The sequence below is a fragment of the Aspergillus heteromorphus genome (assembly GCF_003184545.1).
Source record: "Aspergillus heteromorphus CBS 117.55 chromosome Unknown BO70scaffold_43, whole genome shotgun sequence".
NCBI classification, from domain to species: Eukaryota; Fungi; Ascomycota; class Eurotiomycetes; order Eurotiales; family Aspergillaceae; genus Aspergillus; species Aspergillus heteromorphus.
Window position 1 is genome coordinate 134762 of NW_020290448.1, and position 20990 is coordinate 155751.

The 20990-nt window shown below is 60.4% G+C and overlaps 9 protein-coding genes across 9 annotated transcripts; 3 read left to right on the top strand and 6 right to left on the bottom strand.

Annotated features, from left to right (window-relative positions):
* Positions 1-38: 38 nt before the first annotated feature.
* On the bottom strand, positions 39-6435 carry BO70DRAFT_419083 (uncharacterized protein). Its single transcript, XM_025547466.1, has one exon. The coding sequence runs from the start codon at positions 6179-6181 to the stop codon at positions 122-124; it is 6060 nt and encodes a 2019-aa protein (XP_025394896.1). The 5' UTR covers positions 6182-6435; the 3' UTR covers positions 39-121.
* Positions 6436-7106: 671 nt separating this feature from the next.
* Positions 7107-7913, bottom strand: BO70DRAFT_171993 (uncharacterized protein). Its single transcript, XM_025538375.1, has one exon. The coding sequence runs from the start codon at positions 7704-7706 to the stop codon at positions 7248-7250; it is 459 nt and encodes a 152-aa protein (XP_025394897.1). The 5' UTR covers positions 7707-7913; the 3' UTR covers positions 7107-7247.
* Positions 7914-8142: 229 nt separating this feature from the next.
* On the bottom strand, positions 8143-9500 carry BO70DRAFT_433083 (isopenicillin N synthase family dioxygenase; the record flags this gene model as incomplete). The annotated part of the gene is made up of 6 exons (XM_025548383.1): positions 8143-8208; positions 8270-8441; positions 8492-8628; positions 8683-9105; positions 9169-9276; positions 9348-9500. 6 exons carry the CDS (start codon positions 9498-9500, stop codon positions 8143-8145), a joined length of 1059 nt encoding a protein of 352 aa, XP_025394898.1.
* A 653-nt stretch (positions 9501-10153) lies between these two features.
* Positions 10154-11167, top strand: BO70DRAFT_374690 (uncharacterized protein; the record flags this gene model as incomplete). Its single annotated transcript, XM_025544986.1, has 1 exon — positions 10154-11167. One exon carries the CDS (start codon positions 10154-10156, stop codon positions 11165-11167), a length of 1014 nt encoding a protein of 337 aa, XP_025394899.1.
* Positions 11168-11587: 420 nt separating this feature from the next.
* On the top strand, positions 11588-12917 carry BO70DRAFT_172032 (tyrosine-protein phosphatase). The gene has a single exon (XM_025538377.1). It carries the CDS (start codon positions 11979-11981, stop codon positions 12825-12827), a length of 849 nt encoding a protein of 282 aa, XP_025394900.1. The 5' UTR covers positions 11588-11978; the 3' UTR covers positions 12828-12917.
* Positions 12918-13763, bottom strand: BO70DRAFT_172031 (uncharacterized protein). Its single transcript, XM_025538376.1, has one exon. It carries the CDS (start codon positions 13675-13677, stop codon positions 13009-13011), a length of 669 nt encoding a protein of 222 aa, XP_025394901.1. The 5' UTR covers positions 13678-13763; the 3' UTR covers positions 12918-13008.
* A 753-nt stretch (positions 13764-14516) lies between these two features.
* Positions 14517-16132, top strand: BO70DRAFT_301400 (NAD(P)/FAD-dependent oxidoreductase; the record flags this gene model as incomplete). The annotated part of the gene is made up of 7 exons (XM_025539709.1): positions 14517-14570; positions 14654-14698; positions 14774-14821; positions 14881-15350; positions 15452-15869; positions 15923-15996; positions 16051-16132. 7 exons carry the CDS (start codon positions 14517-14519, stop codon positions 16130-16132), a joined length of 1191 nt encoding a protein of 396 aa, XP_025394902.1.
* Positions 16133-17507: 1375 nt separating this feature from the next.
* Positions 17508-17902, bottom strand: arp1 (scytalone dehydratase arp1; the record flags this gene model as incomplete). Its single annotated transcript, XM_025546947.1, has 3 exons — positions 17508-17570; positions 17632-17819; positions 17875-17902. The coding sequence occupies 3 exons, from the start codon at positions 17900-17902 to the stop codon at positions 17508-17510; spliced, it is 279 nt and encodes a 92-aa protein (XP_025394903.1).
* A 72-nt stretch (positions 17903-17974) lies between these two features.
* BO70DRAFT_324062 (GNAT family N-acetyltransferase) lies at positions 17975-19028 on the bottom strand. Its single transcript, XM_025540606.1, has 4 exons — positions 18741-19028; positions 18624-18689; positions 18225-18569; positions 17975-18170 (listed from the first exon to the last, which is right to left on the bottom strand). Exons 1-4 carry the CDS (start codon positions 18903-18905, stop codon positions 18039-18041), a joined length of 708 nt encoding a protein of 235 aa, XP_025394904.1. The 5' UTR covers positions 18906-19028; the 3' UTR covers positions 17975-18038.
* Positions 19029-20990: the final 1962 nt, after the last annotated feature.

Sequence of the window (20990 nt, forward strand, 5' to 3'; positions counted from 1 at the left end):
CACCATTACTAGGATATACAACCGCAGTACAAGCACAAATCCGATCACAATCACAGGCGTTCTGGGAAACAATCTGATAACCCCCCCCCCCACAAACCCTAACCCTATCTTATATAGCCTCCTACAGCGCCGTGATGGACAGCCGTTTGGCACCCGCATTGCCCGTCAGCAACGATGATCCGCTCGACTGCCGGAGATGGTTGGAATGCTTCGCCGTCTCCTCGACGTCCAGACTGAACCGCCGCGGCCGTTCCCACATGCCCACCGACTCGTCGCCTGCTGACGACGTCGTGGCCTGCAGGCGAGCCGACGACAGCCCGAACTTGGTGGCGATCTGCTGCACGCGCTCCTGCGCGGCCTCGGCGTCGATGGCGGCACTCTGGCCTTCCTTGGACAGTCGCGACTGGGCATGCTGCAGCAGGTCCAGATGCTGCGTGACGGCCTCGACCGCCGCCGTCTGGTCCTCCGTCTCGCTGTTCAGCAGCTCGGCCAGCGCCGTCTCGTGCAGCGCCGCCGCGGCCAGGTGGTTGCCCGACGCGGCGTAGAGGCCGGACAGCAGCTTGTTCATCTCCAGGGTCACCGGGTCCGAGTTGCCCCAGACCTGGCGCAGGTTGTAGCAGATGTCCTTGCCCAGCGTCGTCGCTGCGCTGACGTGCCCGCGACAGAAGCGCGTCTCGACCAGGCGGCGGCCGATCCACACCACCGCCGGCAGGGTCCACGTCTTCTGCACGATGCGCGACGTCCACAGATCCGTCAGGATCGCCTCCAGGTCCTCGAACAGCTCGTGCTCGCCCAGCACCGTCACCAGGTCGTTGAGCTCCTCGAACGGCAGCTCCGAGAACTCCAGCTGCAGGTCCTTGGCGTTGGTCATGATCTCCTGCAGCAGCATCTGCGACTCCAGCGACATCGCCTTGGCCGTCGTGCCGTCCGTGCACTTGGGCACCTGGTACCCGCTGAGATACAGACACAGCTTAATCGCCGTGAAGAGGCTCTCCGTCAGCCGCAGCCCGTCCGTGAGATGGACGAACGAGTGGAACACCCCTGTCACGTCCGCCGCGTCCTGGAACCGCGACCGGTTGCACAGGTCGCGCACCAGGCTGGTGGACTGTGTGACGATGTTGATGTTGTAGTCGTCGTGCAGCGACTCGCGGCGGCACATGGCATAGAACTGGTGCACGACGTCCTTCTTGCGCAGCGGCTGGGCCACGGACAGGGTGTTGCAGAAGTACTCGTACAGCTTGTCCTGCGTCTTCTGCGCGGACGCAGTGCGCTTCTGCTCCGTCTGCAACCGATGCAGCTTCTCGCCAGCCGCCAGCGTCGGCATCAGGTCGTGGCTGGATAGGCTCTGTTGGAAGACGTTGTACACCTGGCCTTCACGGGCCAGGTCGTCCAGGATCTGCCGCGAGGACCGCGTCCGCCCGAACACCTCTTCGAACGAGGCCACAAACACCGCCGGCCGGTACTCCTCCAGGTTCTGGCGCTGTGCGGCCGGCGTGTCGTGGATGACCTGCTGGTGCAGCCGGTCGATCAGCTCCCAGCCCTCGGTCGTGTAGCCACACTCGAGGTAGATTTCCGCCAGCTGGCGCGCGCGGTCGACCAGCGCGTCGTGGTTGGCCGTGACATGCACAACCTCGTCGACGTGCTCGTTCAGCAGCACGGCACCCTTGCGTCGCGAGTCGATGCTGTCCTGGAGGGAGTACATCCGGGCGATCTCGCGCAGCCACAGCAGCGTGGTGGGCGCGGACAGCCCCTGCTGCTGCTTGGACAGCGCCAGCTCCTCCGTGTACAGGGCGCAGGCCTGCGGCGAGGTGTCCTTCTGGCGCATGTGCAGCTGGGCCATGCGGTGTTTGATGTCCATGGGCAGCGGCTGGGTCATCTCCGGCAGCGACCGCGAGGCCTCGGCGGCCGACACCCAGTCGTTGGTCTTCAGCACCTGCCGGTACAGGTCGATGGCCTCGCCGCGGTGGTGATCGCTCCCGGCACACAGCGCCGCCAGATACATGGTGGCGTCGCGGGTGCGCGCGCTGGTGGGCCCGTACAGCTTGCGACACAGCTGCTGGTGCTGCTGGGCCACCTGATGGCGCTCGGCGTATCCGGCCTCGCTGGACGTGCTGTCGAGGATGGCAACGTAGCCGGTATAGGTCTTGGGGAGCAGGCCCTCGAGCAGGGCCCGGTCATAGCCGTCCTTCTCGTCGAAGCGCACCAGCGTCGGCCACAGGTGGCGATAGACCTCCAGCGCGGCGTCCCACTTCTTGTCCTGCTCGTACAGCGTCACCAGGGCCACGGCCGCGCGCACGCCGGAAGAGGAGATCTTGCCGTCGCGCAGGCAGCCCTGATAGATGCGGCGGTAGCTGTCCTCGGCCTCGAGGCGGCGGTTCAGGCGCAGCGCCAGGTCGGCCTCGTAGTAGAGGCTGTCCAGGGTGTTCTTGTCCTGCACGCCCAGGCGCGAGGCGTAGAACTCGCTGACCTGATGCAGCAGCACCAGCGCCTTGTCGAACTGGAAGGTGGTCTCGTAGAACTCGACCACCGTCTTCATGACGGTGTTGACGGCCGGCACAGCCACCTGCTCGGCCGTGATGGACGCCCGGAAGGCGTTGCCATACACGACCGTGGCCGTCGAGACGTCCAGCCGCCGGAACAGGCAGTACGCATAGTCGAGGGCCAGCGTCGACATGACGGGGGCCAGCTCGGACGAGAACTTGGCCTTGCTCTGCGCATCCTCGACCGACGGCCAGGTGTGCTTCAGCACCGCCCAGGCACAGTGGCTGCCCTCGCGCCACTCCTCATCGCGGATGTGCTGCGTCGCCAGCTGGTGCGACAGCATCAGGATGGCCATCATGTCACCGTCGCGCTCGCTGCCGGCCGACGCCAGCGTGTCGATCCAGCCGGGCAGCAGCTCGTAGTCCTCGGGGGACACGGCAGCCAGCATGTATTCGGTCTCGGCCGTCGAGGCCTCGCGCGTGGGGATCATGCCGTCCGTCAGGGACTCGGCCAGCGACACGGCCTGGGGCGAGTACTGCTCGCCCGAGGTCTGGTAGTACTTCCACATCTGCATCGCCAGGGCTCGATCCATGTCCGTCAGGTTCATCTCGCGCGCCTCGCCGCGCAGCTCGTCGGCTCGCTTGACCATCTCGGGCGACTTGACGCCCCCTTCGGCCTCCAGCTCGGCCGACAGCTCGCGCAGGATCGTCGTCGCCTGGTCCGGCCGGTGCTGCCGCCGCAGGAACTGCGAGTAGTAGAAGGCCACCTTGGTCTTCTGGTCCCACGAGCTGGTGGTGTCGACCTCGCGTGCCGACAATCCAGCCCACAGGCGCGACAGCACCGTCTCGGCCTTGCCCGCGTGCCCGTTCTCCTCGTACAGCTGCGCCAGGTACAGCGAGTACGCGATGCGTCGCGGGTCAGTGGCGTCCATCGACTGCACCATCGTCTCGTACTTGGTGCGCGCCAGCTCCAGGGCCAGCTCGTCGGGGGGGGCGATCTTGAAATGCTTCGTCAGGAAGTCGGCCGCCTGGACCGTCTCGGACGAGTGCGCGCCGTACGTCTTGACCGTTTGCCGGTAGAACTGCTTGGACACGGCGTAGGCCTCGTCGTTCTGCTTGTTCTCCTGGTACGTGGTGACCAACCGGTCAAGGTACTGCAGCCGCTGTGCGAAGCTGAGGTCCGACGAGCCCCAGCCGGCCAGCGTCATGTCGCGCAGGGCATCGGTCTTGAGCCCTGCAGCGCGGTCCGCACGTCCGGCACCTTCGGGGGTGGCCACCAGCATCTGCTCCAGATCGCGGGTGAGGTCGTTGGAGGTGCCCAGCTGGCTGCGACTGAGGGTCCAGGCCTGGTACAGATGGTCGTTGGCCCACGAGGCGTGAGCCTTCTCGGCCGCACGCGCGCTGAGGATGAGGGTCTGCAGCACCGCCGGGGCCTCGTTGCCCAGCACCACGCGACGCACCCCGACGGCCAGTCGGTACAGCTCCACGATGCTGGAGCGGCTGAACTGTGACTCACGGTTGGTCAGCTCCAGCTGAGCGAACAGTACGGTATCGGGCATGGCGCGGCGGAAGGAGGTTGGGAACGACAGCTCGCGGTCCGACGAGGCCATCGGCGAGGCCAGCATGTGTGACAGCCAGTACCGCGCAGTGTATTCCAGCAGCACGTACGCGTCCAGATAGCGGTCGCGCACGTAGACACTCATCTTGTCCCAGGCCACGGTGACCTCGTCCGTCACGGAGCGACGCACCCAGGCCAGGCAGCGGATAAGCAGGTCGTAGTGGGCGTCCGCCAGCGAGAAAGGCAGCTCCTGGCGCATCTGGGCGCGTGCCTGCAGGTGCTCGCGGATCATGGGGTGGCGAAAGGCGACGAAGCCATCGCGCACCGAGATCAGCCGGTTCAAGGGCTGGAAGACGTCGCGTTCGACGTTGGGGGTGCGTGCGGCGACCTTCAGCGTCCCCAGATCGACGGCCAGCAGCTGCTCGACCTCGGGGATGCGCAGGGGCCGCTCGCTGGCGGCCAGCCAGGCCAGCAGGCTCTGCGTGCCCACGCGGTTCAGGTTGATGTTACGCAGGTGCGAGTCGATCAGGTCGCCCAGCGTCTTGGGCATGCGCGCCACGGCCGAGTTCATGTCGTGGAAGGTCGTCTGGTGGCGCACTGCCTCGACGGCCAGCTGGGCCCACACGAAGCAGCCCAAGGATCGCGTCACAATGGCCGCACTCAGGGACTCGCGCTGAGTCGCCTCGAGACCGGAGAAGGCTGAGTCGGCGATCATCATGTCGGTCACGGCCGCCTGCAGGTCCAGCTGGGTGGTGGCGGCGTTCATGGCCACCTGGTGCGTGACGACCGTCTCGCGGATGGGCAGCAGATCGGCGGACATGGGACGGCTGAAGATGACCAGCTTGGAGGGCGTGTTGGCGACGGTGTCCTGCAGCAGGCCCAGGAAGGCGCCGACGGTGGTCTCCGCGTGCTTCATCTGGTCGAAGCCGTCGATCACCAGCATGAAGTGCAGATTCGACTGCACTGCCGTGCGGATCGCCGTCCACAGCTGGCCCTCGACCTGGGGGTCGGAGGCTCCGGACACGGCCAGCTCCAGGGCGCCCATGACGGCCACCAGGATGCCGTCCTGGGTCTTGCGGCTGCTGACGCAGTGGTCGAGCATCTGGATGAGGATGCCCTTGAGAATGCTGAGGGTGAGGGTGGAGATGGGCACGTCCGAGCGGATGGTGACGGGGATGACGTTCCAGATGTCGTATTCCGATGAGGCCTGCAATCGCTCGACCGTCCACTGGGCCAGGGCACTCTTGCCGGCGCCCGGGTTGCCGCGGACCATCAGCAGACTGCGCCGTCCCATGGCGAAGGTGGTGAGATGGGGGTCAAACCAGGCGAAGGAGCCGTCGGCCAGGGAGTGGTTGTGGCCCTCAAGCAGCATCTGCAGGGGGCGGTCCTGCAGCTCGAGGAACTGGTAGATGGCGGACAGATCGACGGTGGCGGTCATCTTGGCCGTGCTGGACTCGAGGACGATGGCTGAGATGCGACGCCAGTGGGTGACGAAGCGATTCGTGTAGCGGAAGAAGGCCGTATCGACGGCGCTGCTCACCGTCTGCCAGTGCTGCGTGCGCGTGCCTTGGCGATATTCGGAGGCGACATGCACGACCAGCTGCAGCAGGTGGGCATAGATCTCGGCCACCTGCTGCTGCAGGGCCCGCGAGGTCGGGAAGAAGGTCTCCTGCTGCAGCAACAGCGAGATGCCCAGCGTGATGCGCCCGTACCGGCCGAAGAGGCTGTCGATGACCTCGATGTGGTCGATCCCCATCTCCAGCAGCAGCAGGGTGGTGCCCCAGACCAACTGGGTGGCCTCCTCCGCGCCGTCCATGAAGCTGTAGACCGAGTCTCGCAGCGAGCCCACCGCGACGGCGAGGCGAGACGCGCGCCGCAGGGCTCCATCTAACCGACTGCCATCCGGGGGCATGCGCCGCAGTCGTTCCGCGGCGATGGCATCGAAGAAGACATCGAGGGTGGGTGATTTGGCCTGGACCTCGCTCGCGGAGGCTCCCAGGCGCGAGGGACACTCGTGGGAGACAGTGTTGACCGTCTCGCGGAGGATGGGGAGGGAGTTGGCGGTGGTTGTGGTGGTTGTGGTGGTGGTGGTGCCCCCATTCCCATTCACAGCCGTGTTCCCCTTTGCGCGAGTGGAAGACATGCTGTTCGTGGTTCAATGGAGGTGACTGGTGGGAAGCATAGTAGAGAGGAGTAGGAGAGAGCAAGAGAGCAAGAGCAATTGGGTTCTTCTCGTTCGTGGTTGCTGGCCGGTATATGAACTTCCGACTGCTCCGTCAGGGTCAATGATGCGGGATCAGCCCTGAACCCCGAGCGCAGAGCAATCCTGACATCATGGAGAGGCCCTCCAGCAGCAAGGGGAGGGAGCCATGCTGGCCATGGGGGTCGTCCGCGAGCTGGTTCGAATAAACTAAGCGATGACCGTGGGTCGCTCGCGTCTGGCGCGAGTTTGTCTCTAGCGGTCCATCGCGGTTTGGAAGTCAGCCATCGCTGGACGCTGCCAATAACCGATCATCGGGCCACGTGAAACAGACGAATATTGGCGTAGTCATGGTGTCATGGGCGTCTTTGTTGACGCGAAAGGGTGGTTGCGATGCGTCATGGGGGGGGGAGCGAGTCAATGACATCACGAGGCAGACGAGACGATTGTTCGCATCCGGGGGAGCACAATGCCGGGTGTGCCGGAGTGGAGACGGCCAGCCGCAGCGTGATGCCATTATATATGCGACCGAAACCTGAGGAAGGCATTGTTGGTGAGACGGGGGGGATGTAGAGACGAAGGTGGTGAGGGCTGTGGTCGTGAACAGAAGCCGTCACGGGAGCCCCAAAACCCTCACTTCTAGCCGGATACCACTGATCGCAGATCCACTCGACACATGTGACGGACGATCCTGTCGATCCACATATCTTCCAGCCCATCCAGCCCATCCGTCCATTAGTTGTTACTATACAAGGCACACCCTACTGCCCCTACCCTTCCCCAGCATCCCTCGTGCTGGACTCTCCACCAGTGGAAGCACGCCCATGAAGCATCACCAAGCCAGTCTCACAACTCACGACCGATTCTCTGTCTGCGACAGCTTCCAACGGCCGACTGATCTGGCCCGCCATGATAACCTTGATCCCCCGCTCGGAAATGCCCGGCACGCTGGCCCGGCCTTGATCGGGATGGGTCATCCACGGTCGACAGCTCCTAGCGCGAGAGATTCCTATGGTTCAGCACCCCGGGCCAAGATAGGATTGGCAAGGTGATGATGCCCTGTCGAAGCCTCGAAGTAACCGGCAAAGTCTGAGATGCTGTCGTCCCATGCACCCCTCCTCCAATTTGCCGGCAGGACCTCCGTTGTTGTTTTTCCCGCGAAGTATGAAGCCCAAGCCCTCGGACGGGCGATCTTGCTTGTTGGACCCCCATCCAATCCAGCTTTGGGGATGGAGCAGCTCTGATTCTTGTCGGTTGCTCGGACCAGCGACGCATTTCGAATCCTGGTCCGCAGAACTAGGGTCCTCATACCTGGTGGCTGCACTCCCCGGAGAGAACATTGCCCACCGATCCATGGCCCTGAGACAAGGTGTATGGCCCTGCAGTAATATCGGGAGAGATGTCCGACCTTCGACCCCAGTCGGATTATCTTGCGGTTATTCACTGGGTCACTCGTTCGGGGCCCCATTCACTTGCGTTGATCATCTCTGGATCTCGGGGATGCTGAACGATCTTCCCCTCTACTAATGGCCTTACTTAAGGCGCTATTTTCATCCACAGTCTGAGACATCGATAAGTTGTTAAGAATGTCTACAGGAATCAAGCTCGGCCCCAATCACATTGATCGCATCGCACCTTCCAGCAGTGGGATTTCAAGTGCTGGCAATGGGCACGGACAGTTCCGTTCGCACTGTTATCTCGCGACCTTTTCATTGGAGTTTCGGTGCCCGATGTCGAGGGCTGGGTAGTACAGCTATCCTTGAAACGGGCCGAGGAATCGTGTCCATGACCGGACCTTGTCCGGTCGCAATGGACTCAAAACAGCATTGGGGATTGCAGATCGCTATGTAGGGGTGTGTGTATGGATATACGGATACTCGGCAATGTCCTCTTGCCCATCCCTCTCAGCTGTCCCCCCTCGCCGGCTCCTCATACCCGGGATAAGCCCTCGTCATCTGATGACGCACCCACTGTCGATGTGCGTGTCAGCTCGTGCAACATGACCATCAGCAAACCGGTCATCTCACTCACCTCGCCCGCCTTGAACGCCGGCTTACACGCCGGCCGGTCGTCGGAAATGCAGCTCGGCAGAACCGACACGGTGGTGTCATAATCCACCCCGAAGAAGAACGGAATGGTGTACCGCTCCTGTCCGGTCAGATTCGTCACCCGGTGGATCGTCGATTTGAAGATTTTGTTGGTCCTATGCATATTAATCGGTTGGAATCAGTGTGAGGAGTCTCTCTCGCTTACCAGATCGACAGACAATCGGCGATGTTCACGACCAAAGTGCCAGGGATGGGCGGCGCGAGGATCCACTCCCCCCGGGAATTGCGAACCTGCAAGGCTGGTACCTGGTCTTGCAACAGCAGAGTGAAGCATTCGTAATCCTGACAGTCGGGTTAGCTTGCGCAGTCGTCGCCATTCATATGTGGCTTGTTCACCGTATGTTCCCCCAGTCCGATCCTGATCGCATCCGCCGCCGGCTGGGGCGGATAGTGCAACATGCGTGATGTCGCCCCAGGATAGTTGACCATCGGGTCGAAGAAGTCCTCGGGGAGATCCAGGGCGAGGGCAAAGATGCGGATCATGGCGCGGCAGAGGGTCAATGCCTCGGCGAAGTATCGCCGGTAGACCTCACGAAAGCCAGGCAGCAAATCGTCGCGGGGCCACTGGTTGTCCCCGTACAGCTCGTAGGCGTCTGCTGGGAGGGTATCGGTGGGGCTTCGCTGGGGGTCTGCGTCCAGCTCGTATCCGATGTCAAACGCTTCGGAGAAGGCGGCGGTGGAGGGGTCGGGCTCGGGCGCCGGCTCCAGATCGGTGCCGGTCGGTTGCTCGCAGTTAAGGGGGATGAAGCCCCGGTATTTCTGCGGGTGTTAATTCGGGGGGAGAGATCCTGCAGTGGTGGCAAGTGGTGCACGTATGTATACCTTGGACTTTCGGATGGAGGTTTCCATCTTCTGCTCCTCCGGGAGAGAAAAGAACCGTTGTGCGGCCTCTCGCAGGGTGGCAATCAGCTCTTCGGGGATTCCATGGTTCTGTGACAGAGTGAGTCGGTGGTGGACACTACATCGTGTGTAGATAGATCGGGGACAGATGGGCAGCGTACCTTGATGTAGAAGAAGCCGACCTGGGTGCAGGCCGTGTAGATCTCCCTGGCGAGCCGCTGCCGTTCCTGAAGGAGGGGACTTCTCAGGGGGGCGAGGTCGATGACGGGGATATGGTCGAACTCGCCTTTCTCGAGGGAAGGGGAGGATGACATGGTGGTGGTGTTGTTTTGGGGGAGGGGGGGGGGGTTGGTTAGGGTTATGAATGAGGGAGAGGTAGAGGATATGTGTGGCGGGATATACTGTATAGTCAGGAAGGCAGCAGTTGGGGGCCGCCCTTTATGACGCGGGGGTTTTGGACTGGACCCATTCCTCTCACGGCCGATCAGGTTTGCCTGGGAAGGACCAAGGATGAGGATGAGGATGAGGATGATGATGATGACTCCTCGGACATGCACACGCAGACGCATGCAATGGGTATGTATATCCCCGAGTGGATCGGATTTCTCTTCGGAGACCACTGCCCACTTCTCCCTCTGGTCTAAAGAGTATCACAAGCCCATGGACTCTGTATTTCCCTCGTACCCCCTCATCCGGGTAAAATATCTGCTACTAATCCGCCTCTAGCCTCTATCTAGCGCCAGCCCTAAACTGCATCCGGCCTTGAAGCGAATGGCTCTCTCCACAGCCAAGCCGGCCGGTGGGGCAGCCTTGTCTACTTATCTGCCAGTCTGCCAGGCCTGGCATCTCTCCTGATCTCTCCTGATCTCTCCTGATCTCTCCTGATCTGATCTCCTGATCTCCTGATCTCCTCTATCAAATATCCACCCCCCCCCCTCTCTCTTTCCTTTCAACCACCACCACCACCATGCCCATCCCCTTCTCCTTCGCCTCCCCCTGCTACGACCGCATGGTCCCCCTCGCCACGGGCGAGGTGCGCCCCGCGGGCCTGGACCTGCACTTCGTCGAGGTGCAGCACCCGCGCGACGTGTTCGACCGGATGGTGCGCAACGCTGAGTTCGACGCCTCGGAGCTGTCGAGCAGCGAGTATATCACCCGCCACGTCGCCGGCGATCGCGCCTTCACCGCGGTGCCGGCCTTCCCCCTGCGTACCTTCCGCCACGGCTACATCGTCGTCAACACCGACCGCATCAAGGCCCCCGCCGACCTGTCCGGCAAGCGCATCGGCGTCCAGCTGTACACCATGACCGCCGCCGTCTGGATCCGCGGCCTGCTCATGCACGAGTACGGCGTCGACCTGTCGAGCATCACCTGGGTCGAGGGGCGCATGGACGCCCCCGGCGCCCACGGGAAGCCGTCCGTCCTGATCCGCACCGAGGGTGGCCGGCCGTTGGCCAATATCGAGAAGAACGAGAGTGGGAAGTCGCTGAACCAGCTGCTGGCGGACGGGGACATCGATGCCACCATCGGCGCGGAGGTGCCCAGCTGCATGTGGGACAACGAGACGTCGCCGCACATCCAGCGGCTGTTCCCCGATTACAAGGAGGCCGAGAAGGCCTACTACCGCAAGACGGGCATCTTCCCCATCATGCATCTCGTGGCCATCCGTCGCGAGGTGCACGAGCAGCACAAGTGGATCGCCACCAGTCTGTTCCAGGCCCTGAACGAGTCCAAGGAGCTCGTCCGGAAGAGGACCTACATGCCCGGCATGATCCGGTGCATGCTGCCGTGGCTGCGCGAGGCCCTGGAGGAGACCGTCGAGGTCTTCGGCGAGGACTGCTGGCCCTATGGCATCGAGAAGAACCGCAAGACCTTGGAGGCCCTGGTGCAGTATCTGTACGAGCAGGGCATGATCGAGAGGGTCGTCAAGGTCGAGGACCTGTTTGCTCCGGTGCAGGAGACCCCGTTTGTGATCCAGTAAACGGGCTTGACGACTTCGGATATTGTACATAGGGTGGGGAAGGGGGGGAATGCGTAGATATCATGGGATCGGGGATAGAAGAGAATGGAAAATGACTAGATATCACGAGGATAGAGAAATCGTGGAATAGCATAGGTTATGTCATTGGGTATAGCTTCGTAGCTTCGTCGAGAACAGAAATTGTGGTTAACAGGTATCATTTGACGCAAACCTGGCTCAGATAACAAACCAGTCCTCGTCCTCACGGCAAAGCCTTGATCGCGATTTCCTCCCTGGACGCCGCTACGACGCAGGGTCCCTGGCCCTCATCGACCATGTGGGCCACGGCCAGGGCAGCACTAGCGGCGCTTGGGCCTTCTCTCCAGCATCTATCTATCTACAGCTGACAGCTGCGATGCATTGGCTGATGTTCCAAGCCGGAGAACGGCGTCCCCGGCACAATCCCTGATTCCATGCCAGGAAACCAGTTTAGCCACCGGACGTTTTCTTGCCAGCTATTCTACATCTTGCTGGCCGACCATGGAGAACTCTCTCATCAGATGTGGGACCCAGCTTGCTAGAGCCGGTTGGCCGCAACGACAAGGGCTCCCCTCAGGTTCAGGGTTCGTCCAATCCGGAAGAGCGGAGTCCTTTTCCAGCATTTCTCGTCCAAGGTGAGTAGATCGATCCGGTCAACTCTTCCAGGTTCAACGCGGCCACAATACTTGGTTGTGTCAAACTGCAGGATGGCATAAAAGGGGTTCCCCGGGCCCAAAGGCAAGCAGACGGGTGTCATGTCTGACGCGGTCTAATTGGATCGACCTTCGAAAAAATGTCCGCTTGCTACGAGCTGTTGCCTAGTCGCACTCTTCCATTCCCTGTTCAGGGTGGACTGCCCGCCCTTACCGAGATCGATGGGCTGTTCAACTTCCGCGACGCCGGGGGATTTCGAGCGACCGGCGGAGGGTTCACCAGGAAGGGGCTGATCTTCCGCTCAGCCAATACGGAGAATATCACCCAAGCCGGGGCGCTCAAGCTGACGAAAGCGTATGGAATTCGAGCGATATTCGACTTGCGCTCCGCGGGTGAAGTGGGTGATGTGGTCCAGCAAAGTCGCCACCTCGCCGATGTCCCTACTGTCCGAGTCCCAGCGCTCTCGAACCTGGACGATGACGAGATCGTGGCCTATTGGGAGGGTCTGGCCACGGACGATGCGCCGTTGTTCGCCGTAGACCTATACATGTGGATCTGTGCCATGTCAAATAGCGCCTTCCGCACCATTTTTACACATCTGCGGGACAAGCCCGGCCATCCAGTCTTGATCCATTGCGAAATGGGAAAAGATCGGACTGGGGTTTGCGTGGCGGTGATTCTTCTGGTGCTGGGGGTTTCCGACCAGGATATTATACGCGATTATCAGCTGTCCCAAGAGGCTATCAAGCCGATCGTCCCCGAGAGGCGGCGGAAACTGTTGCGGTTACCGATCCTGCAGAGAACCTCGGTGTCGATGGCCACAATCGACAAGCATTTCCTGGCGTCGCCGGAAACCATGCGCCAGTTTTTGGCGAGCTTCCGAACGACGTATGGCAGTGGCCAGAACTACTTGTTGTCCCTCGGCTTCAGCGTCGATGATTGCAATGCCATTCGCCGGAACCTGATCGAGTATTCCCAGTTCTGCTAGCGGGTATCTGGAGCCTTGGGGGTCCTGTCATTTTAGTTGTTTCGTCCCGGGTATTCTATCATCAATACAGGGGCCACCATGGTCGATGAACGCTTTGTATCTGATCACCGTCGTAGCCTACGTCACCCCGCCAGCGTAATCCATCGTTCATGCTCTGTATCACCCACCATCCGGAGTGGTTTTATTCTGGGGGCAGTGGTTCAGCGTCTCCAAGGTGATGGTCTCCTCCGCCATGCGTGCAGTCAAGTTTGAATCCCAGGGGCCCTCCCGATGCGGCCAGGACCGGGGCGCCTCGATGGCATTCCAGCGCAGTATCCCCCTCGTGCACGTGCAGGAGTGGCCCTTCCACGCCACACTGCACGGACTGCATGTCCCAGTGGGCAAATGCCTCGACCAGCGCCTGCTCGACTGGCCGTCGGCCCCCGGCCGCGGGCTCCAGCGGGCTCTGAGTCTGGGACTCGTTCAAAATCCCCAGCCCGCATCGCACGCAGATGCCGGAAGGCGTTGTCATACTAGCCCCGGATCCGCTCCAAGACGACAAACAGCAGACAGCGGAGGAGGGTGACCTCGGGGAACCGGGGATCGTGTGACGCCCGCCGCGCATGGAGCAAGGCAAACGAGCAGCCCGACTGCTCCAAGGCAACGGTGTGCCAGGTATTCCGCAGGGTCCTCCCTCGGCCGTGGCATGCCTTGTCTCTTGAAGTCGTGGTAGACGGCGGGCTCGGCGGGGCTCGGCGTGGCTCATCTGCAGCACGAGGGTGTGCCAGAGCGACGAGTCGACCCGGGCGAGGAAGGCGGGCACGGTGCGGTCCTGAAAGAAGGCGAAGGCGCGTTGCTCGTCGGGGTTCATGAGGCGGTGGCGGCTGTGGGAAAGAGCGGTCGCGCGGGCCTGCTTGCCTCTGGGCAGGCGGGGGGGGAAGTCATATCCATCGCAGGTGCAGGCGCATGCTGCTCACCGACAGGTGCGACAGTGGACCTCTTCCCAGCGGCTCTTGGGGGGGTGAATTTGACGAGGGAAGAGGTCATGGGAGGGAAGCATAGCGGATGAAGTTGGTTGAGGCGAGTTGGCGAGATGGAGAGTTGGAGAGTTGGAGAGTTGGAGAGTTGGAGGGAAGACGGGAAGGGAAGAAACACCCCCCACGTGCCAGGCAGTCAGGCAGCCTTTCTGCCTTTCTGCCTGTGACATCATCCCCCCCCCCCCTCCCTTTCCTTTCCTATATCCGAAATTCCGGATATCCGCCCCTTTCATCCGTGGTCAACTGCCGTGGGTCTCTCCGAGGCTCCGCCCCGGTGTAAGGCTGCAGGCTGCCGGCTGCCGGAGAAGAGTCGTTATCTGATCCGGTTTTTTTGGTGACTCTGGAGTCCTTCGTCCGTCTCGACCAGTCAATATCTAGTGATGCCACGTCGCCTGGCTGGGATCCGGAAGAGCGTCGCTCGGAGATACCACAAGGGGCAGGCAGCCAGATCAGATAAGCCCAAAGGCCGACCGAGCGCCCCCCCGCCTAAGCCTTCTGCCGCCTATATACTGTATATATTGGCCCGTTCATCCTTCCCTCCGTCGTCGCTGGCCTGGCAATGCTCTGGGCTGGCCAACACCTGCGCTTCTCGTCGATTAGTAGTTGCACTTTGTTGATTACTGCAATCACCGCAAGCCTCGCCCTGTTTCTATCCTCAATGGCATCCCACAACATGGCCACCTCGCTCAAGAACGTCATCGTGGTGGGCGGCTCCTACGTGGGCAAGGTAAACACAACCCCGTCCGGTTGGTTCACAGGCACAGGGGCAGGGAAGGAAGGAAGGCAGCCATCCACTGACACGGACTGCAGGCCGCGGCGCAGGAACTCGCCCGGGTCATTCCCGCAACACACCGAGTAAGAAGCCGAATCTCGCCGTCGCACGGGTTGAGAGAGACATGCTGACCGCCCCCCGCCTCCCCCCACCACCAGGTCCTGTTGATCGAGCCCCATAGCCACTTCCACCACCTGTTCGCTTTTGTACGTCGACCATCCAGTTCGCAACTCCCTCTCCCCGCTAATGTAACCCCCCAAAACAGCCTCGTTTTGCCGTCCTGTCCGGCCACGAACAAAAAGCCTTCATCCCCTACACCCGCCTCTTCGCCGCCCTCCCCCACTCCACCCAGCACGCCACCGTCCAGGCGCGCGTCCTCTCCGTCCACCAGCAACATGTCCACCTGGACCGCGACTGGCAGGGCCTGCGACAGATCCCCTTCGAGTACCTCGTCGTCGCCACGGGCACGCGTCTGGCCGAGCCCGCCGCCATGAAGGACGAGGACAAGCCCTCGTCCGTGCGGTACCTGCAGAAGCACCAGTCGGATGTCAAGCAGGCCCGCTCCGTGGTGATCGTGGGCGGAGGCGCCGTCGGGGTGCAGATGGCCACCGATATGAAGGAGCTATACCCGGAGAAGGAGATCACCGTGGTGCAGTCGCGCGAGCACCTGATGCCCCAGTTCCACCCGCGGCTCCATGAGATCGTCAAGAAGCGCTTCGAGGAGCTGGGCATCCAGTAAGCCATCCTCGCCTCTTCCTCCTCCTTCTCCTCCTCCTCCGACGATGATGATGATGATGATGATGATGCTGATCCCTGCTAACCCATAACCCATCTAGCCTTATCACCGGCGCTCGCATCGTCGTCCCCGAGGGCGGCTTCCCCAACCACGGCTCCCCGTTCACCGTCCAGCTCAACAACGGCTCCGAGCTGACCACCGACTTCGTCATCCTGGCCACCGGCCAGAAGCCCAACAACGACCTCCTCCGCCAGCTGCCCGCCACCTCCGCCGACTCCCTCATCAACCCGGACAATGGCTTCATCCGCATCCGCCCCACCCTGCAGTTCCAGGACCCGCAGTACCCCAACCTCTTCGCCCTGGGCGACATCGCCGACACGGGCCTGCGCAAGGCCGCCCGCCCCGGGGGTGGGCAGGCCGCCGCCGTGGCGAAGAACATCCAGGCCATGATCGAGGGTCGCCAGCCGGAGGACGTCTTCCCGGCGTTCCCCATGGCCATCCACATCACCCTGGGATTGGTGCGTTTGTGTCCGGTCTCGGTCCGGGAGCGTGGTGCTAATCTCGAGTCCAGAAATACAACATCGTGTTCCGCAATCCCAACCCGGCCGAGGGTCAGCCCGAGCCGGTGATCAAGGAGTCGTGGGAGTAAGTACTCGTTTCCGGCAGGAGGTTTGATCGCAGACTAACGGTTGGCGTCAGTTCCCAGGCAGATATGGGCGTGGAGCGGTGGTGGGAGCGCATGGGATTCCAGGAGAATGGGCCCTCCCAGTACCATTTGTAAAGCGGGGCTTTTTTTTTAATGATACCACCTTGACGGGTTTTGGCGAGACCGGTCCGGCATCATGATGATAGATTTCGACAAAAAATATATATATATATATATATCTCTCTATATTTCTATATATTTCTATATATTTCTATATATTTCTGTATATTTCTATATATTTCTATATATTAATTTATTTAGACAAGCGACAGTACCCATCATATATCCAAGCGATCCCCGTGGCTCACACGATCCCGAAAAGGACGGGTTTCGTGATCAACATCAAGCATGTACAGACCGGCCAACGGGGTATATTTATACATTGGAGGACTGCCAAGGTCTTGCTCGGAAAAAGCCCCAAGGGTCTTCACGCGCGCCACAAGAATGAGTGCGGAACCGCGAATCGCCCACCCCAGGGGGGAAGGGAAGGGGGATGTATACAGTACAGATGACGTGTCCGAGGAGCTCGGAAGGGAGACGGGGATGCCGGCCTCCGATCCCCATGCTCGACGGGTGGTCCCCAGGGTGATGATGTCTGTTTCATCCGATCATACGGAGTAGTATAGTGAGTATCCCGGATCCCGCACTTCTGCATGGCGGAGAGGCCATGGCGGGGACGCAAACCCGCACATGGGCGTCAGTGAGCGGTGCGGGTTTCGGACACGGAGGAAGGGGAAGAAGGGGCAGGCGACTCGGCAAGTGGTGACTCAGGCCTTGGTTCAGACAGCAGGAGGGAATGCCGGTGGTCCGGATGCGGAAGGAGGGCCCCTATCCACGCCACACCGCCTGCCAACCCGGGACCGGCATTACTGCGGGCGGTACTTATGTCCGCAACCAGGCGGTCAGCCGCGTTGGTTTCCTCTTCTTCCTCTTCTCCTCCCTCTTCTCCTCCCTCGGCGGACTCTCGTCATGCTGAGATGACCCATCATGCTGCCTCCTCGTCAAACGTCTGCAACCAGCCTACTCCCTGCCTGGTTACCACCTTGACCTCAGATCCCCGCCCCCCTCCATCGAGACTTGCTGAGGAGTCCAGGGACTCCTGGGGCAATTGACACTGACCAGGCACAGATTCTAGCAGCGCACTTCTTCCTTTTCCTCATCATGCTATGCCTACCCTCGAAAGCTGTTCCTATATTTCACCCATCCGCGTGGGACGGAAGACGCTCGAAGCGCCTCGCATCGATCCGGCATGTTTTTTTCGAGACCCCGAGAACCGGCAAGGAGAATATACTAGGATAGCTTGCATCGCAACTTGTGTCTCGGAACTTCCTGCATAACATACAATGGTCGCACGGCCTTGACCACCGACATCTCGGCCTACACCGTTTCTTCCCTTCATAATTGGCGTAAATGTTGGACCCCAGGCTCAGCCAGCACAGAGACGCGCCAGCTAGGACTCCACCTGAACGTACGTGATGGTGGCCGTCCCGTGGCTCTTCACCTTGATCAGCTTCTGTACCCTGAGCGTTGGCCCCCTCAATGGGCGCTGCGAAGCGATGGTGGGATGCACGGACTTGATGGCATCCCTCGATGCGATGGTCATCCACCTTCCGCCACTTGGTGGCCCCGATGAGATGCTGCGTGCGGAGCAATGGGTCGCCCAAGAACCCAGACCTGGAGATCATGTCGACAAATGTGGCGGCGCTCATGGTTCGATCCGTCTGGGCCCGTTCGAAGACGGTTTCCTCACAGTCTCGCGCCTCTGCCAGGTGGGTCGGTCCGCCATACTCAGGGGCTCATCCTCCATCCGTATTCACCTTCGAATGTAATCTTTGCCGATGCCATCAGGAACCATACATCAAGAGCCTCGGGGGGGGGGGGGGGGAACTGATGTCGCTGTAGATACGGGCGTCAGATGTGACTGACTAACGCGATTCTCGATAGTTAACTAAAGCTAACTACCGACTACTTGCACATCAATCTACTCAATATCCTTTCTCATAAAGACCGTTCTGTTATCCTGACAACCATACCCCGGAGGCGGCGGATAGTAGTTCGCCACGACTTTGATCAGACGGTAGCCACGCCGTGCATACCATTCCTCGTTCGTCACCTGTCCAAGATCTATCAGCAGCAGATCGCGAGGATTCATCGTGAGCCTGCTTACACCGCCTGGCTCCTGTCCACCAGAAAGGAACTTTTCTTGTTCGATTTGGGTGTTTTTCTGCCTGGTGTCCAAGGCCAGAGTGGTTGCACACAACGGCTCGTCCACGGCCATGGACTCCACTAGATCCATGGCAGCTCTTCCGACTCCCTGACCCTGCAATGCGCGGGACACATAGAATGTCTTGATCCAGTAGACGCCTTCGTCGGGCAAGTCGAGGTCAATGTCTTGGACATCCGAGTTAACGGAGTCGAGCGAAATGTGTCCGATCGGGTGGAATGAATCCCGAGAAGGGGTTCGCAGGACGCCCCTGATTGAGCTGCTGGTGTCGTGCAATACAACCTGCTCCTGTAACAGATTCGGTTAATGAATTACCAGCAGCCTGACCGTTTGCACACGAACATCTTTATACATCGAAAAGTGCAGTTCAAGCTTTTCACGAATTTCCCGATCCTTCGCCGACAACACCTGAGTGGAGCGTGAGCCTGGCGTTTGACACGGTCGTGGGCAAGGACGTACAATCCAGTAGATGCATTTGGTTCCGGACCGCTGTTGATCCCGCCATTTTGGTTCCACCAACTCTGAATCCCATCCGCAGTGCTGTCGCTGAATGATCAGTGTCTGGACATGACTTGGCGATTCGGAATCCCATGGGATCAGCTCCACAGAAGACTTCGACGACATCAGGACGCACCGGGCTGTGCGATCACTTCTTCGTACAGTTGATGACGAAGATCAAGCGTTGGATACATAACTACTTCCTGGGGCAATGAGTCACCCCTATGGAGCCCTTGATAGCGGCCGAGGCACATCCAACCCGCGGCCTAGCCCCGATCCGGCAGGTGTAGCCTCTAGGGATTGTCTCCGCCCCTATCTAACATGTATAGTATATCAATTCGGCTTGCTCCCTATCTCATACATGCGACCATAGGGTGTGGAGAACAGGGCTTCCCGTCCGCTCAGCCGTACTTAAGCCACACGCCGGGAGGTTAGTAGTTGGGTGGGTGACCACCAGCGAATCCCTCACTGCTGCATGTTTTTTTTTTCCGTGGTTTATCTTTCCTTTTTCTTGGCAGGAGAGATGGTCGGGGGTGGTGGGAGAGGGAGGGTAGTAGACCCATTTCCGCTATCGCGACCAGCAGGAAATCCACCTGGCTGTTGATATCCCCACGAACATCCAACCCGGATCAAAATAGCCGCCGAGATACATATTCTGCTCTTTCATTCGATAGATACGTCACTGGTCGAGTGCCCGATCTAATTGACAGAAGATTCTTTTTGGGGAATCTATCAAGTATGTTGTTCGAAAGCGGTCAAATCGGATGTACAGTCTGGACTACGGTGCGTGGATCGGCGGCGATGCAAGTTCTTTCTGCTTTCCAACAGAACAGAGGCTCTGTGTCACGCATGAGGGAAGCAGAGGACGCCTTCCCTGACTCTGCTGCGTCTTCCTTCCCCAGTCTTGAAGGCGGTCTTTGGATGCTCAAAGCTTATCTGTGGCAATGTGAATGTGCACCTCCCACTGGACGTGATGGTGGAACCCAGGATTGAGGGATCGTTAGTGAACCACCCAGGTTCGATCTGGGGGGGAATGGGCCCCAGTTCACTGGGCCGATCGCGGCGATGGGAGGGATTTGGCATGTGGCGAACTGACGAAGCTAGGTGTAGATGGCCGTCCCTGTTCAGTGTTGGCCATGGATTACAGAGGCGGGCCGGGACGTCCTCATGGATATTCAGAACAAAAGGGGCATGTCTCTGATGCCCCTTGCTGCCCGCTGCCAATGCCGTGACACGGGACAAATTCGCCACCCAAGGACTTGAGACGGGCAGAGTGGCATCCCTGGCTGGACTCAGTCCGACGGTTGCACAGTGTGTCACTGAGACTGTGACACTGCACCCAGCTTGGATGGATTGTCTGGGGTAATTCAGCTGTTCGCAGGTCTTGGCGCGAGTGACCAGGCAGCATGCAGACTGCCTGACGGCCCCGATGCCGCAGCTGCTGGTCTCTCTCTCGGACGGCCTCTGCTCTATCGGGCTATCTGATTACCTATCGCTTTGGCTTTTCTGTGTCATCCGTCTGGACTCGGACCTTCTGCCAATAAGTGCGACGTATATTGGCTTTGGATGAAAATTTCGCCGGGCCCACCCTCCACCTGTTTCTCTTATCTAAGCTTAACCGGATTAAGCCCAAGACCCGTGGATCGAGGTGGATTGAGGATCCTACACCGTTATCAACCCTCGAGTTTTGCTCTTCGGAGCGAGATCCGAGCATCCGCACAGTTCAGGGCCAGTCACCCTGCACAACCCCGGCCGGGTTGGTGCTGGTGGTGCAGGCTGCCAGCTGCACTGTCAGCTTGATTGACACCAGGAATGCCAAGAGTCCCGCGGATGGCAAGCGGTTGAATCAAGAGGCGCACGCAGGCAGGAAGGGCGCATCACGCTGACAAAACTCGCGATAACGCCATCCGAACTCGAATCCCCGAGACCTCTTGCCCTAAGGCCGCGTTGAAGAGGGCCCCCCGTCCCCTCCCCCTCCACTCACGACAGGCATTCCGAGCAATCGGACTCACCGGACGCCCTCCGCGCGCCTTGGCATTCGCTGGGGCGCGATTGCGCCATTCTTCCCCTTGCTGATGCTGTCGCACACTCGTGCCTCTATATAACTTGCCCCCCTCGAGGGCCCCTCCTTCCCCAACCCATCCTTTCTAGCCGCCGTCTATCCTTCCAGGCCAAGCCTCTAGCTTTCCCCCGTTCCAGATCGCCCGCCCG